The sequence below is a fragment of the Aulonocara stuartgranti genome (genome assembly GCF_965226115.1).
Source record: "Aulonocara stuartgranti genome assembly, chromosome: 19".
NCBI lineage: Eukaryota > Metazoa > Chordata > Actinopteri > Cichliformes > Cichlidae > Aulonocara > Aulonocara stuartgranti.
The window spans coordinates 3659462-3671927 of record NC_138955.1 but is presented as its reverse complement, the minus strand read 5'-3'; the positions used below and the strand labels follow the sequence as shown (position 1 = coordinate 3671927).

Here is a 12466-nt window from a genome sequence, read left to right as displayed (position 1 = left end):
CAGGAATTTGGAGAGGCACCAACAACGAATTGCTGACTCTGTAAGCTCATCGCAGGATTTATCCTGAGATGAGGTCTTTACCTCGATAATGCAGTGAAACAATCCCTCAAGTGATAAGCTGTAATTTAGTGAAATGTACAGCTGTGGTTCATCCTTCTCCACATCAGCTCAAAGAGGAAAACTTCTGGCGTCACATTGGGTTTGTCTTGGCAGTCTTTTTGACAGAGCTAATGGATGTTTTGGCCTCGCGCAAAGGTTGCACATGTTGTTTTATGCTTAAATGTTTTGAAATACATTAAAAATGCAGAATGTTGATAGATTAATTAGGTTATTCAGTTGGATGCAGCGAAGGAACAACAATGAGTCTTTCTTTATGCTCAGGATTTGCTGGAGAGCCTAGGGGGTGGGGGGTTAGTGAACCCCCGAGTAGATCTTCACAGCATGTTCAGTGAGTCTAAAAATAATCGCTTTTCCCCTTAACTCTGTTTTTGGCTGAAACCAAGGACAGAGTTTTGAAGATTGAGGGGTTTTTTCCCATAAGTTGTTTTTGTTTACGGATGTTTTCACTGTAGTGAAACATTTCAAACACAGCGTTCCCGTCCATGTGTTCCTGTGTGGCACACTGTTCCTCTGTTTTTTAAGGCGTGTAATTGACAAGTCGGTCTTTTTGAAAGGCTCGGGGAATGAGCGGGGGAGGAGAATGATTGTTTTTTTTTACCCAGCTCCATACCCCTCCATTTTTGTTTTTTCAAGTTTCCAGTTTCACCGACTTGTTTCCGTCAGGTTTTATTCATGACCTCCATCTGGAAATAATATAACTTCATGAAAACACGCCATCAGCAATTTTTTTCGAGAACACTAGTGCGTGCATGTGCGTGCATATGTGCAGGGAAGGCGACATTAGGGCTTCTTCTGCTGGGTTCAGGCTCTACTGATGCGACGGTGTTAGTTCAGTGAAAAACACGTCTGTGACTAAGCTAAGAACCAAAGCCTCCATCATCCCCACTTAAAATCCTAGCGCGATGCATTTGTGGTCTGGCCAAAAGTCTTTGATTCAAATGCAAAGTTAGTCATCAAATGTCAGAAACCACAGCTGCTGGGAGAAATTACGTGTCAGGAAAGGTCTCTGGTGAAATGTTTGACCTTGGCTCAGACTAAAAATATGCATTAACTGAGTGAAAGCCTGCATAGTTCTGCAGGAAAGAAGATCTGGCTTGTGTTTGAGTTGCTCGCCGGCGCATATGCTTGCCCGTGACTGGAAAGATAGAGTGGATATTCACTCGACTCCGGGCTCACAGAAACGCCTCTGTGTCTGTCTGCCATTTTGGCCGTGGTACACACAAGACTGGCCGGTCACACCTGAGAGCCTCTGAAGAGCAGCCAGACATTTAGTCGGCCTGTCCCGAGCACAGAGGCGTCTTAGTTTGCAGGCATATCTAACTGTCGAGCTAACTATTTGTCTGTCTGCCTGGAGCCGATATGATCTCTTTTAGAGCCATAATGGCTTTAGCAGGCCCTAAAGGAGAGAGAGCAAGTAGGTGTGTGTGAGGAGAGGTTTTCATTTCTGCCTGTCTGCATTGGAAGGGGGGGTGTGGCTGGATCATGTTTTAAAAGCCCCAAAGTTAACCCCAGTCAAAAGGTTTATGCCTACCACTAAAGCCACAGAGACATCTTGAAAGCTCTAATAGCTTCGTGTTGTATCCAGTGACATCTCCACAGACCTGCTGCACAGCTTTCTGGAGCGTAGCAGAAGTGCTGGATTTGTTTGTTTCACGATGGGTAGCTGACTTTAATCAGCGTCTGTCCATATTTATTTAAGGTCTCCGAATGTTTGCATCAGTGTGGTGCTATCACAAAACCCTGCTTCATTATGAGAACCCCACATGTTTCCCTGCCCTGCATTCCCTCCTGCTATATCACAGCAGCAGTCTGGGTCATTTTTCTTTTGAACTCCCCCACACCCACACCCTCCTCTCTTCCTCACCAGTCCATCCATCATACAGAGTCTGTGGAGCCTCCTTCCACTCCACCCGTCCCCCTTTTCTGTTGCTGCCTCTGCTTTCTCTCTTTCTCTCTTGTGTTTGAAACGCTCCTTCGGGCCACAACCTCCACAGCTTTGCTATTAATTTAGGCCTCCGCCGCTGTTGTTAAATTGTTCCACTTCATAGCCAACATAACTCCAACCCTGCATCAGTGTCCTCCTCCTGCCAGTCTTCCACGGCAACCGTCTTCTACCAAGTCGCAGCCCACAACTGCTGCGAAGCATCTGGAGTTTCTGCCGTCTTTCAGCCTGGCTGGAACCTGAGGGCAGGGCTGCTCAGGATCAGGAACTGTGGTTTGTGTATATGTGTGTGTGTTTCTGACTACCACTGCTGTTCAAATCAAAGTGTCTGCCTTTTGTTACTTGCTCTGGAATCCCCTCCGTCACACCTCGGCTGCCCCCAGGCAGAGGAAGACTTCCTTCTCCTCAGTTAATCTTCCACCACAAATACACTGTGGACCCCCTCTGAGTCACAGGATTATAGACAAATTCAATTAATTAGCACATTCAGGACTTTTAATTTGTGTTTTGTTTTTCTTGTAAACTACAAACAAGGTTAGCCACTGACATGTCTCCATCTGAGATGCAAGGAATAGGGTTTAAAAGATGAAGATAGAAAGAGTGCTACTTTTAATATTTTATCTAACTGTTGTGGGATTAATTTTTATGTGTTTTTGTTACATAAATAAACATATATATAAGTGATGTCTTTCATTTAGCTTTGTATGTGTCTTGGATTCTTTAGGATGTGTCACAATGGTTCGGAGACAAAACCGGAAAGTAATTAAAATGCGTTTTTACAGAAATACGCTATGAAATGAATCAATTATAAATTAAAATTATGATGGGAAATAGAAGTGATTGTTCTCTGTGTTCAGCGCCGTGGAGAACAGGTTTTGTTTCCGAGTGCAGGTCGTTAAGAGAGCTGTGAATCCACAAGTCCCCAATTAGGGTTCTGCCCACACGGCCATAAAACAGTTAGTGGAATCATTTGGAGGCTGTTAGATTTAACACTATTAAGAGTTCATTAGTACCTGCACTCACAGCTACTGTAGCTATTGAAGCATCATTAACAGAGACACATTAAAGTAGGCTAGAGGGCCTTTTCGCTCAGGCCACCTTTTATCGACACCTGCGATAGTTCAAAAATGCCATTTATTGTGAGATACAGTCGCAGTTTATTTTACTCTAACGTGCTGTTTTTAAACATACACTTACAGTGTGGTGTATTATAACACACATACTAAAGGGTTAAATATCAGAAGTCACAATTAATAAGCAGTTCAGCAAGTAAAAAATGTAATTGTTTAATTTTTTAAGTCTTAAATGAACATCAGCAAACAGTGAATCTTAGAACATGTGGTGTGTGAATGATGCACGAAAAATCATCTGCACACAAAACATAAAAAAATAGGGAGCTTTTCCATTTATGATGTAAAACAGTATTAATATTAAAGTGTTAGAGAATATTAATTAATATTTCTATTATTATAAATTTGGCAATAAAAGATTATGATCACGTCTGGTGAAGGAAAAAGAGTATCAAATACAGCTTACAGACAAAAAATCTGCAGTACAGTTACTGAAGATGGATTTACCTAAAAGTTCACATCGAATTCATTATTTTTAAAATAATTCACATGGTTCAGAGTACCTACTGCTATCAGCATTCAGCATTTTGCTGGCTGGCTCGATTAAAAAAGGTCTTGGCAGAAAATCAACATAAAGGATCTGATTGCTTTAACGGCCACGCCTTAAAGTTTACTTGTCTGATACGTGAGAAGGTCAAATCTCATTAATAATCATCTGAAAGAATGAAACGTTATACGTCTGAGGCTCGCCGTGATACAAAGACCCCCGGGCCACGAGACGTTTTACTGTCGAGCCTTTAAATGAATATTTAGTTACCCATTGCTGCTTCTCCATGCTTGCCGGTTGCTCCTGATTGTTTGTTTTACTGTCACTGCCTTTTTATTCCAGCAGTTTACATTACATCCTGTTATTTTCCTAGTTTGTGCCCCAATTACTGTCACCATTACTAAAATAACACAGCTGAAAATCACCGCTGGTGTGTGTTTTCCTGGATTTAAATGAAGTTAAAATCTGGGTTTTTCGGACTGTTGACATTTGTTGCTTGCAAAGAGAGTGCGTGCTTCATCAAACAGGTGGCCTGTCATCATTGTTCTCACTGTAATTTAGTCGTAATTATCAAGTAAAAGCAAGCCTCTAACTGTACGGTAATGCAGGTTTTATAGTTACCAGGCTATTGTAGGGGTCACACATCTTTTAAATGTCCTGCTTCTCCCAGTAACCTGGTTTCTTGTGTATATGTGCCGTTGCCATGCAGTTAATACGAGATGCAGGCTGAAAACTTGTATTAAACTGCTTTACAGTGTAATTAAACACAATCTGGGCATCGGTCTGACATTACCTCAGCCACAGTTATTACATGCGAGTAAAACTGCGCTGCGGTGGCTGGTTCACTTTCTGTTTGCCAGATCTCACGGGGGTTCAAGAGGTCTCTATGGGGTGAAGGTTTAGGTTGTGTTTACAAAAAGGCCTTCAAGCTCCTCTGCAAACAAGAGCTGGAGATCAAACAGCTAAGCTGGTCCCAGTGTGAATGCTGGGCTGCTGGGCTGTGGGGAGGGCGGAGGGGTTACTGACAGGTCTGGTGGACAGATAACAGAGCAGGAAGCCCTCTAACATCTCATCCCCTGTGTTCTCTCAAATTCTCAAGATAACCCCGGTCCCCTGGCACTTAATCCTAACCTTTCTGACACTGGTTTTGCTGGAAAAGTCTTCCATCTGACCCACACTTAATCACATGCTGAACTTTTCCCTCTTGTTAATCCTCCCAGTCAAGTGACAAAGGGTCAGCTGAGTAAGCCGAGAAGTAATTCAGAGCTAAAAGTGTGGAAAGGCTGGCAACGAATTCAATAAAAGCTGCAGGCAAGTAGGCCGGTAATTCGTGCAGCATTATGAAGTGTCTGGCAAGCACTTTTCTTTGTCTCCTCCATCACAAAAGGATTTAAAACAAAGGGTGAAAGCTGACGTGGATGATCAGTAGCCCAGCTTTTACTTTCCTCTTGTCTAGTTTGTCTCTTCACGTCTTGTCTGGCCACAAAAGAGAGAACTAGTTTTCTGCTTCCTGTCTGCTTGTATTTAGTAAAAACAGAGTAAATGGAATTACTCATAAACATTGTCTCTGACTTATTTATAGGAAACAATACGCAGCACTGACCGAGTTTATGTTTAGCTGTCAAAAATGCAGTCTTGACGAGTCATTTGATCCTGGAATTTTCTTGGTATCTAAGCTGCTTGAGGACCTGGGAGCAACACAAGGTTTCTCCATACAATCCTCAATGAGGCACTACTGCCCTCTGCAGGAAATAAAAGTGACTACTGCCAAAAATGCCGAGCTTTTCCGCCAGGCCTGGGCAAACCTGTCTCTCAAGGGATAAGAAGTTTACTGAAGGGTTTCTGTTACAGGCTGGAGGGATGAGGAGAAAAGCACACTGGAAAACAAATGTGGCTCTGGTTATTTCATAAGGAGTTTCTTAGGAAAATGCTTAGCCTGCCTGTTTTGTCGGAGGCAAAGTGAAACAAAACTCTTATCTTTTTTAATTTTAATGATTACATGTGCTTTCAGTAGAAAGCCTGTGACATCATAGCTCAAAGGTCTGTCATATCTAAGAGAAACAGTATCCCAAGTGAGGGCTGTAGTTACAAATTTAGTGTCCAATCGCGCGGTGTCCGATGTTTGACTGGCATATCTAAGGGCCACTAGCCAGATTGGGAGCCAGAGGGAGAGAGTGAAAGCAGACAAGGCGATAGAGAGTCTTAGAGTGAAACAGTCTAAGAGATAAAAGTAGAAAGCAAAGAGTTGGACCACACATTGAAGGAGGCACAAATAGAGAAGAAGCAATCAGCTGCTTACACCTAACTGACCAGGGAAGACGCTGTCCCGAACCTCTGTGGCCATGTCTGACTGTGAGGGGCTCCCTATGGGTAAGAGGAGCCTGAGTCTGCGTGACTTTTGCATGGGAATGTTTACGCATGTGTTCGAGAGAGATATATGAGAGTGCACATCTTGCAGGTCTGGAAATTGGATTCTGTATCATCTGCATTTGCTTCTCTGTTTTCTTTCACTGTGTGTACATTTGAAGGAGGGGAAGGATTTGGGGAGGGGAGGAAGGGGGTGGTGGTGTGTGTGTGGGGGGGGGGGGGGGGGGGGAGCAAGTGGGAGGGGTGGGTGTCTTTCTCAGCCCATCCTGTTTTAGTCTAAACCCTCTGCTGGGACAGCTCACCCAGCAAATATTCAACTGCAGCGAGGAGCCTGTTCAGCTTGAGGCCTTATATGGAAACCTGGAGCGAATTCCCTTTTGGTTTCATCAAAATAATGCAGAATGACTGCCCATAAGTTTTAATGTGAGATGTGCAGGGAAGGAGAAAGAGAGAGGAGGATGAAGGTCAGGTTGGATTAAGGCAGGGAAGTCCCGGCAAAGCTGTGCATTTTGTCGGTTTCTCCAATTGTTCCTGTGAGAAGGATGTTTGGATACAGCAGTGCTACATGTGTGCCACAGCATTAAGCTAAAGGTCATTTTTGTGCAAGTGCAGCCAAGCTAAGAGAAGAGATGAGGCCTTACTGCTTCCAACAGAAACAATCAGTTATAAATAGAAGCCTTTCCCCTTGTCTGGCCCTTTCACTCCTGCACTCTCTCACTCATGTTTCATTCTCACCTCTGTCTACCCCCCACACACACACACACACGCCCCCATTCTCACTGTGGGTCGTGCATGACTCTTTCTTCGGTGTAATTAAACGCGACTCAGCAGAATGAGAAGCCTTTGAAGTCGGTAGTTATATAAACTGCAGCTTTGAGACGAGCAGCCAAGATTTTTTGTGATTGTGTTTAATGAAGAGCTGACCACGCGGTGGCCACGCCTCCTTATCCTATGATATCATTCCCTATTGCATTTGCCAGGAAATGGCATCAAACCCGATAAGCTAAATCACTTCCAAGCTCTCATTTCAATGCAGATTCATTTTTAGCCCCTCCCCCTTCCCTCTTTCTTGCCCTTTCTGTCCTGCTGATTTCATAACTCAATAAAATTCCATAACTTTAAAAGGCTTCTGCTGCAGATCTATATTTCCAGCTTTACACTCCAGTTTTTATGCTGTTTAAAACTAATGTGCTCAGCACGTGCATATTAAGTTCGTTCATTCATTCCACACGCGGCAGTGACTCAGATGTTTTGCACAGGCTTTAAACCTTTTATCCACACATTCTGTATCTTTTTGAAATCTTTGCAGTGCAATTTTTAGGTTTAGTTAAACATGTGTTTCATATTTTAAACAGCCTGTTTCAAGAGCAGATGTTTGTGTGCAAAGATGACAAAGCAATGGTGCACGCATGTCTGGGAATGAAGATGTTATCTGTAGGAAGCGGTGTTTGGGAAACAGCACTTGGAGAAATAAACAGTTTAAAACAGCAGCCTAACGGTCAGTGAGTCTGATATAGGGACGCGTTCGAGTTCAGTTTCTGTAAACAAACTCCTTAAAGAAATGCACATTATGTATTCATGCTTGAGTAATATCACATGTGTGCATTTAAAGCATGGCTTGTACTGATGATTAAAATGTATTTCTTAATCCTCATTAGTTAGTTTTGGGGACACCATGGACCTGAACCATGTGGTCCTCTTGTTGCATGTTATCTGTGTGCATGCGTTGGTTTTCTCACGTTGGCATGTGTGGCAAACAACCACACACTCTCACATCCACAACCACAGTCAACACACAACAACAGTCTGACTCTCTTAGATGGTCTGGTGACATATTAAGGTTGTATCTTGCTTTTTTTGTCCATAGCTGGGCCAGCTCTTGGATTTATGTAAGCATCCTGCTCATGCTTTAAAATTAAGTGTAACTATATAGTGTAGAAACTACGTGATATGCAGAGAGGGTAGATTAAATTGTTCATATCATGTTCGAGTGAAGTAAGTCAATAATACAGCAATGTTAAATCTGGCGACACCGCACATGATTTCATCTCGCGCGCTTTGGATGGTGGTTTGGTGAAGGCATCCATCTCAGTCAAGTTGAGCAGCCGCCTCTACTTTTTTGGATATACCGATAAAAGGAAATTGGGCGGTTGTTACATTTACAAAAGTCTAACTTGTAATTTGAACAAAATAATGTCTTGTGTGTTTGGTGAACGTAATTAAATTATGTAGGATTTGTATGAAATTCAACAACTTAATTAGTTCTTGTTGAGGTGATCTGATACAATCTAGTAAGAGTGATTAGTTGCTGGACTCATGAAATTCACAAGATCACATGAGATTTCAAACTGCAGGAAAATCACTGGAGTTATAAGAGGCAGACAACTACACACACACGGACACACACCACGTTTATGCTATCGCCATTTGTTGTGGTTTAACCTGTCAGGACAAAAACATACTGAAAATTCTGCATCAAGCCTTGAAATCATAGCTTTCCTGCTTTTGTTAAGCTGTTGCCTCACAGCAAGAAGGTCCTTGGTTCAAATCCCAATTCTGGCGGATTTGCAGTGGGTTCTCTCTGGGTATTCTGGTTTCCTCCCACAGTTAAACATCATGTAGTTATTAGAGTTGTTAAGTTTGCCGATGACACCACAGTGCTCGGACTTATATCCAACAACGATGAGACAAACTACAGGACAGAGGTGCAACAACTAGAGTCATGGTGCCACGACAATAACTTGGTCTTAAACACCAAAAAGACCAAGGAGATCATTGTAGATTTCCGGAGGAAGGGTCATAACAACCATCTGCCTCTCTTCATTGGCAGTGAGGCGGTGGAGAGGGTGAGCAGTTTTAAATTCTTGGGGGTAACTGTGACCGAGGACCTGTCCTGGGGCAACCATATCACCTTAGTTGCACGGAAGGCCCAACAGCGCCTCTACTACCTGAGGAGACTACGGAGCGCACACATTCCCAGACCTCTGATGTTGAACTTCTATAACTGTGCCATCAGCAGTGTCCTGACGCATGGATTTCTAGTGTGGTTCCCCAGCTGCACCAAGGCCGACCAGCAAGCACTCCAGCGGGTGGTGAAAGAAGCTGGCAGAATTATTGGAACAATTCTGCCAGAGATCAGTAATATCTTCCCCACTCGCTGTCTGAGGAGGGTGCACAGTATCCTGCGGGACCAACATCACCCTGCGCGCCACCTTTTCCACCTGCTGCCCTCAGGGAGAAGGTACAGGTCTATACAGGCCAGAACATCCAGACTGGCCAACAGCCTGTATCCACAGGCTGTGAGGCTCCTGAATTCTGCCCCCCTCCCCTCTCTGCCCCCCTCTCACGGACAATAACCATATCCAACTTCTTAATAGCACTGAACTGGTTTGCATTGGTGCATTATATCTTTATTCTCTCTTCCCCCCCCCTTTCTTAAATAGACAACCATCAATTTTTAGGTTTAGTTAAACATGTGTTTCATATTTTAAACAGCCTGTTTCAAGAGCAGATGTTTGTGTGCAAAGATGACAAAGCAATGGTGCACGCATGTCTGGGAATGAAGATGTTATCTGTAGGAAGCAGTGTTTGGGAAACAGCACTTGGAGAAATAAACAGTTTAAAACAGCAGCCTAACGGTCAGTGAGTCTGATATAGGGACGCGTTCGAGTTCAGTTTCTGTAAACAAACTCCTTAAAGAAATGCACATTATGTATTCATGCTTGAGTAATATCACATGTGTGCATTTAAAGCATGGCTTGTACTGATGATTAAAATGTATTTCTTAATATTGAACGGGTTGCATTGTTGCATTTTGTCATGTTTCTCAGGTCTTTGTCTGAATGTCCTATGAACATTACCTGTCTTGTTCTCATGTTGTTGCTAAGGATTGTCTCATTGCACTGAAGTCACACTGGGTTAAATATTTACACTTGGGTTTTAAGGGGTATTTGTTTGTTTGTTTTTTACGGGTTGTACGGAAGCCCCAAACGCAATTTCATTGTTCTTTGACAATGACAATAAATAAATACTTGACTTGACTTGGTGATTCCAAATTGCCCATGAATGTGAGTGCAAATGGTTGCTTGTCTCTATGTGATAGACTGTCCAGGTTGTACCCTGCCTCTTAACCTATCACTTTGGGGTTATGCCCCAGCCCCCTGCAACCCGGATAAAGATAGGAGGATGGTAGTAGTAAATCCATTCAATTTTTATGTAAACCAGACTCTAGACCTTGTTGAACATTGTGTAATATGAAGAAAGCATGTAGTATTTAAGTGACCAATTACTATTGGAGTAAAAGTTATTGAATAGTGTTGGGATAAAATGACAAAATTGTGAAGGATTAAAATATTCTAAGAGCTCAACTTACTTCATCTAAACATGTTTCAATCATCCACTATTGAATTAAGTAAATCCAACACTTTTTTTAGTGTATAACAACTAAGATGAGATACTTAATGCAGAATTAAGTGATACTGCCGTCAAAATGTCTAATGAAAACAGTCCTCGTGTTGCAAAAAATCACAAAACATAGCGGCTGATAATCAATTTGATTTTCCTTTTTTCTGTGTGTTAATACTTGCCTACAATTAATAGTTGTAGTCCTACTACTGTCCCATAGGTGGCAGTATTGGTATGCTGAATGAGTGGCTGTGGTAGTGGTCATAGAATAAAGGCAAAGCAAAGGGCCATAAAAGGTGGCAAGTTCAGCCCCGTTTTATGGGGCTGGGAAAGTGAAATAAAATGGAACAAAAGTACATCTGAAAAGCAGCTCCGGCTGCTGTGTGTCACTTAACTGAGACTTTTGGGGACAGAAATAGAAAGTGACAGAAAATGTTGAGCATCGAGCCACATTAGATGCAGTATACCTGGACGCTCTTGAGTGTGCATGTCTTTGTGGCGAGTGGGAAGCTTGTAAGAGTATGTGTGTCTCTGTGTGTGTGTGTTCAGAAATGCAGATGACAGTTAAAGATGGCGTCATGCACGACTCTCTGACGTCAGACCTCCATCTGTGCCCTGAATATGAGGACAAGTGGCTCTGCTGATGTGGAACCTTTTTCTTGGTTCATTTGTCATGTGGGCTTTGGAGCAATGATCTGCAGTTCTGAGTGAGTTTCCTGCCACGAATTACCATAAATTCTCGAGCAGAGGCTTACTTTAGCCCAGGTTATTTAAAGCTGAACTGAAGAAGAACTGCGATGCTGTGACTTTAAAAGGGACAGGAAAGGATTGACCGGCAGGTTCAGCGAAAAATCATTCGATTCAAGACCAATGAACATAAAAGTTGTTACAAAAAAACGCAGAGTGGAAAGACATCAGAGAGTTGTAGTATACGGCTGTTGAGGGTGGTGCATGAGCGAAGGAGAGAGCCAGAGTTGGTTGTTCAGGAAATGGGGGGAGGGAGTGGATGGGTGTTTCAGCGGCCGAGTCAGATTTGATTAATGTTGTCGTTGCTTGAGAGAACACACAGCTCCGAACACTCTTGGATACACACTGTGTGTCCATATTACGCACCACAGCGCTGCTGGGTTTTCATGGTGGTGATGAGGTGGATTTAGATTCCTGTCCTTTAGATGAGTAGAACAATTTTCACAGTAGTAGAAAGCTGATGAATTCCAATCCCTCCCACTGACCTGCACGGGGCTCTTTTCTGATTTTTAATGGCCCCGCACGGCAATGGTTGCAAAGACTTTCATGGATTGCAGTCCATTGAATTACACCAGTCCTGTTCTACCTCTGTGTCCGAATTATGCCTCATTAACATATAGATTAGATTTAGAGAAGTCAGTCTGGTTTATAAACCTTCTTTCCCACTTCCATACCATCATTAGTGTGAAGGCGACGGGGTCAGGCAGGGTTGGGGAGGAGGCGGGAAGAGGTATCAAAGGTTGACAAGAAGCAATGAAGGCTGAGGTAATACCCACAGTATGATTTTAAAGGGTGTCACGATGTTATGAATTTCATAACGTTGTAGCAGAAGATCAAGTTCTCCTCTTTTCACACTTTTTTCCGCTCAGATCATCTGCTTTTTTCTTCCTGCCTTTCAGCTCAAAACAGTCCTCTCAAAGGTGTCTCAAAGCGTGTTTAGTGAAAATTCAATTCTGTTCTCCACACATTTACAATCTCTTTTGAGGATGCCTCTTTCATCCTGGAAGAAAAGCAGTGTCCTCTTTCAGTTTACTTATAGATCTTTCCTTTCATCCACATTAAGATTTTTTTCTTTAAAGGTTTTTCTTTATCCAAAATGAGAGTTTAGATATTGAAGGAGATATAAACTGTGTGCACTGTAAACCCCAAACTGCATTAGCTGTTCATCACATTGGTTACTCTAAACCAAAGGTGAGTTTTTTATCTTAACCGTGTATGAAAACTTTAATCTCCATCTGTATTTAACATAAAATGTATCTAAAGATCCTT

General features: G+C 42.7%; 1 protein-coding gene across 1 annotated transcript in view; it reads left to right on the top strand.

The window, feature by feature from the left end:
* Positions 1 to 5868: 5868 nt before the first annotated feature.
* The window catches only part of eml1 (EMAP like 1), a 55527-nt gene continuing 48929 nt past the window's right edge, over positions 5869 to 12466 (top strand). The window contains exon 1 of the mRNA XM_082516078.1: positions 5869 to 6049. Within this exon, the coding sequence (XP_082372204.1) occupies positions 6022 to 6049 (28 nt within the window). The 5' untranslated portion in view covers positions 5869 to 6021. The remainder of the gene's footprint in view (positions 6050 to 12466) is intronic.